General features: G+C 45.4%; 1 protein-coding gene across 2 annotated transcripts; it reads left to right on the top strand.

Annotated features, from left to right (window-relative positions):
* The first annotated feature begins 1,049 nt into the window (after window positions 1-1,049).
* hmgn7 (high mobility group nucleosomal binding domain 7) lies at window positions 1,050-4,225 on the top strand. Of its 2 annotated transcripts, none has more exons than XM_079556141.1 (6): window positions 1,050-1,209; window positions 2,163-2,195; window positions 2,383-2,421; window positions 3,013-3,060; window positions 3,162-3,281; window positions 3,362-4,225. In XM_079556141.1, the coding sequence occupies exons 1-6, from the start codon at window positions 1,195-1,197 to the stop codon at window positions 3,407-3,409; spliced, it is 303 nt and encodes a 100-aa protein (XP_079412267.1). In that variant the 5' UTR covers window positions 1,050-1,194; the 3' UTR covers window positions 3,410-4,225. The 2 variants fall into 2 exon arrangements, with proteins under 2 accessions (XP_079412267.1, XP_079412268.1); XM_079556142.1 differs by having other exon boundaries at window positions 1,051-1,209; window positions 2,383-2,412.
* Window positions 4,226-4,484: the final 259 nt, after the last annotated feature.

The following is a 4,484-nucleotide window of genomic DNA, read 5'->3' as shown; positions in this document are numbered from 1 at the left end:
CTTGGGGGGTGACTCGTTTCTCGCGGAGCTGTTCCGGCGGAGACAAGAGAGCTCGAAAGTTCCCGGAGGCTGACGACGCTGTCCGCGAAAGGCAGCGCGCGGACGATCTGCGCAAATGCTCTGAGCTCTGGATGGAGGTTTGCATTCCTCCTCCTCCTCCTCCTCCTCCTCCTCCGCCTCTCCGCCGCACCCCGCCCCTTCAGCCCCTTTCTCTATCTCTGAGCGCACACACGCACACACACACACACGCACGCGCACGCAGCGAGGAGACGCGGCCAGACCCATCATGATGGTCTGGGTTTTTCCTCATCGGGCCATTGTCTGCGGGCCTATTGTCCCAAACACCGGCCGGGTCTTGGGTCCTTGTCTCACAAATATCGATGGTGGTTTTGTGTGGAAGTGGCGGTGGAGTCCATAATCTCCCCCCCCCCCTGTGATTTCTGAAAACAGAGGCGCGCTTTTGTACCAGCACGGCCAGTGGAAGCGCCACACTCCACACACCGGCTCAGCGCTCTCCCATTTATTCCACAGACTCCGTAGGCCCCCTGCAGGCGTCTCGCGCAGACGACGCCGAGGCTCCCCCCCCCCCCCCTCCTCAAAACGAATTTAGGAAAAGGCGACTGACAAACAAAAAAAAAAAAATGTGTCGGGAGGGGGAACGGGCGCCATATTGGACTCAAACATGAAGCGAATCGCGGTGAATTGCCTCCTCTCGGGGCGCAAGCAGATGTTGAGACGTGTCTTTGTGTCAAGCCAAAGGCGACGCACGGCTTTTCCACCTTATAATACAATGTTGCGTTCAGGTGTAAAAAAAAAAAAAGGGGGGGGGGGAGTCACGTTCTGATTTTGAACACGAGCGCCCCGATTGCAAACTGTAAAATTGTTGCAGGGCTTTTTTCCTTCCCTTTTTCGCCCCTGCAAGAAGCCATTCGCGCAGACCCGAGAAGAACATCACCGGCTCCAAAAAATGCTCCAAGTGTTCTGCAGCCTCGAATGGCGTCACCTGATTGGCCGAGAGCATATCAATCATGCCCTTAGCCGCACCCCTCCCCCCATTCAACCACTCTCCTCTCTGTTCCAGTGTGTTTACTACACTGCTGACCATAGGGGAGACACTCGTCTTCACATGCACTGAGCCCAACAGGAAAAACTGTTTTTTAGTTACCTTTGTAAGAAAATCTCCACGAGCTCAACATGCCCAAGAGAAAGGTACGTATGCTTAAGATATGGGGAATTATTTGAAGGCAGTACCCGCGGATAACGGTGTGCACGGGATCGGGAAGACATCCTCCGAGACATTACTTAATTATAACGCAATGAATAGTCGTCGTTCGCCGTTGGTATTTTTCGGGCATGTTGTAGATTAAACGTGTATTTTTTGTGTGTTGGAATGATATTTTCCCGCCCCGACAGTCCCTATAACAAGGCGTTTGAACGCGCGAGCCGCTGTCCTTTGGGTAGTCAGAAGTCTCGCTCGGTCTCCATGCAGTTAAAGCACAAGCAGCAGCCATGCTTTGCAGCTCTTGTCCACCTTCGTCGCCGACCCGCCGAGAACAAACGCCTCGCTTATCGCCGTTTCGGCATCAAACCGGGCGAAAGTACCAGCAGAAAATGCTTTAATGCTCCTACTTTGCATTTTGACCACAATAACAAACACTGGCAGTCGCATTTCGATAAAATTATATATTTTCTCTCTTTGTTCGCGGTCCCAAATGGCTGCAGTGGCGCGGATCAGCCTGAAGGTGGCGTCTGCGAGCCCGGTTGGTCCCTCCCCCTTCTCAGAGACTCCCGCGCCAGCTTTCAAATCTGAGCTCCATGCTTTGAATGAGAGAAAGAGATGGGGGAGTGAAAGGGAACAGCGGGGCAGGGGCCCTCAAAATATGGCTGCAGCGGCGCACGAGGCTCGGCTCTCGCACCACAATCCTGAATCCCGCCCAAAACGCATCATCCACGGCCCACATTTACTTATATACACCTGGAATTCAAATAAAATTTCATTTTCAGGTGAATGTGAAAAGTTTTTTCACCAGGCCTGTAGTGATGAATAAAAAGCAGTGGAGACATTAAACAAATGTTTCCTCTGTTTATAAACCCGCAATAACCTCCTGAAATGGATTTTTGATGTTTTATGACTAATATCTTTGTTTCGCTGTTTCTTTCAGGCCGCAGCAGCAGAGGGAGGTGAGAAGGAGGAGGTAAGAGCTATCATGTCAAAAACACTTTCTAAACATAATTAAAATGTAACTTTTAATCAATAATTAATCATCACAACGGTTTAATGACCTCTTTTGTCACTAAAGAGGGTGCTCGGTTGTGTCTTTACCGACATTAATGGTTTTTAATGCAAAAACATGTTAATAACTATCTTTATTCTGTTTTTAGCCCCAGAGGAGATCGGCTCGGCTATCAGCGGTAAGAAAAGTCCGGGAAAACACTCCACAAAGGACAAATTAGATAAATATTATCATTTACGGTGCTCATGCAGTGAATCTTTAAAAAGAAATGTATAAAAACAACAGAATCAAGTTCTAAACCCCAAAACAACTATTAAATTACAATTTTCACCTCATTATTTCTCACAATAGCTTTGTAACTGCTGATAAATGCAAAATATTATAATTTAACTTCAGTTTTATCATAGATATTCATTAAAAGTGCGGCACATTGTTGCAAAGTGATTAGATTTACGGGGAAAGCAATTCAGAACTTTCACAAGCAATTACAACACAGATTATGTCTTTAAATGTCGCTTTGAATGATTAATGAAGATAATGTCACTATTTTACACTTTAAATTAACACGTGATCAAATTGCAAAGCCAAAATGATTCTTCCTGTGTAAGATCAAACAACGTATTGAAGCTTTAAGTGCTCACAGGTAATCTTAGCCTAATTTATCAATATTTTAGGCAAATGTGAGCTTTAGAACTTACATTTCCACATTAATGCTAGAAAACAACACAATAACTGTAGAGTTTCAATAAATAGTCCTTTTTTTTCCTTTTTATTACAGAAACCGTCCCTTCCTAAGCCGGAACCAAAGGCCAAGAAGCCAGCCAAGGTAAAACCCATGATTCCCCGTGTGTTCCGACGACAGCAAAGTCTGTTTTTTTTAGGCAACAAAGAGTGAAACTTGTAATAAAACATGATGTGTTTGCGCAGAAAGAGAAGGCTGTGAACGACAAGAAGGAGGACAAGAAGGCGAAGAAAGCGAAGGAAAACGCAGAGGCCGAGGCTAACGAGGAGAACCACTCTGAGAACGGAGACGCTAAGACCAACGAGGTACGGCCGCCCCAAATCCATGTCCGCCGCAATGTCAGAATAAGCTCAGAGTCTTGACACTGTTCTGTGTGTGTTTCCAGGATGAGGCAGCTCCAGAAGAGGCCAAGGAGGAGGCCAAGTCTGAGTAGCAGGCACTGCCCACTCTCCTTCCCTCCCTCCCCTCCGATAAAGACCCCCCCCCCGCCCCCCCCCCAGCCAGCCAGCCCAACCCCAATCTCTCACACGGTTTCCCTCCAAGGCGTATTGTTAACAGAGGAATATTTTTATCAATGATTTTATAAGTATCCGTACAGATTTTTAGCACAAAAAGCAAAAGCTGAATAATATGGAGCACCTTGCAGACTTGCAGTGGTCATATCAAAAAAACGTGTCTGCAGGATAAGAAAAAAAACAGCAAACAAAAGACGAACACACTCGAATCCTTTTTTAAATGGCATTCATGATTGTTGAAGGCTTGTTTGGTGTAGAAAGCGTGTCCCTTTTTGCCGGATTGGCTACTATGTTGTGAGTCGTGTACCCCTTGTGTTTTCTCCCTCGATCTAGCCCTGAACACCTTTTCCTACCGATTTAGACCTCTCCTCTCCTACTACCTTTATCCATGTTTTATTAACGGTTCAGCCATTGGTAATGTGGGTGATTTCTTCTTTTAGACTCTAAATGTGCAGTGTGCAGTTCCCTTATGCTTCTGTCTCATGATCTATTGTTTTATTTTTTCATTGAAATTGTGTTTTAAAAGAAAAAAAAAGTGTGTTGTCCATAAGAAAGAAAGAGGAAGACGAACATGTAAAAAAAAAAAAAGAAGAAAAAAAGACATTCCGGGAACAGCCTCCTCCGACCCTGCGTGTACAAAACAGCTACTGCTCCATCACATAGATGCTGTCGAGTCGGCTTTTCTAAATAATAAGAAAACACAAAATTACTTTCCGTTGTTCTTTCTTTTTTTTTTTTTGAAAAATCAAGTGAATTTGGAAACCTTCTCTCTGACAAATGCAGGTGTCCGGTCCCTCTCTTATGTTCTGAAATTCTCTTAATAAAAACGAGTCCTGGGAATTTTCCTCGAAACGTTTGTCTCCGATTTGTTATTATTGAACTCCCTTATAAGTCGAGCATCGACTCAAGTCCAGCTGACAACTCCTGGAAGCCTCTGCTAAGATTTAAGAATAACACATAGAGCCATAGCTAAGACACAATACGATATCTCTA

Source organism: Gobius niger (assembly GCF_951799975.1).
Source record: "Gobius niger genome assembly, chromosome: 5".
Classification (NCBI taxonomy): Eukaryota; Metazoa; Chordata; class Actinopteri; order Gobiiformes; family Gobiidae; genus Gobius; species Gobius niger.
This window is presented reverse-complemented; position numbering and strand designations above follow the sequence as displayed.

Excerpts from the sequence above, each read along its gene's own strand:
- hmgn7 (XM_079556141.1), top strand. Across the intron at positions 3,061-3,161 it reads AGGCCAAGAAGCCAGCCAAG|AAAGAGAAGGCTGTGAACGA; the intron begins GTAAAACCCATG and ends GTGTTTGCGCAG. Across the intron at positions 3,282-3,361 it reads GAGACGCTAAGACCAACGAG|GATGAGGCAGCTCCAGAAGA; the intron begins GTACGGCCGCCC and ends GTGTGTTTCCAG.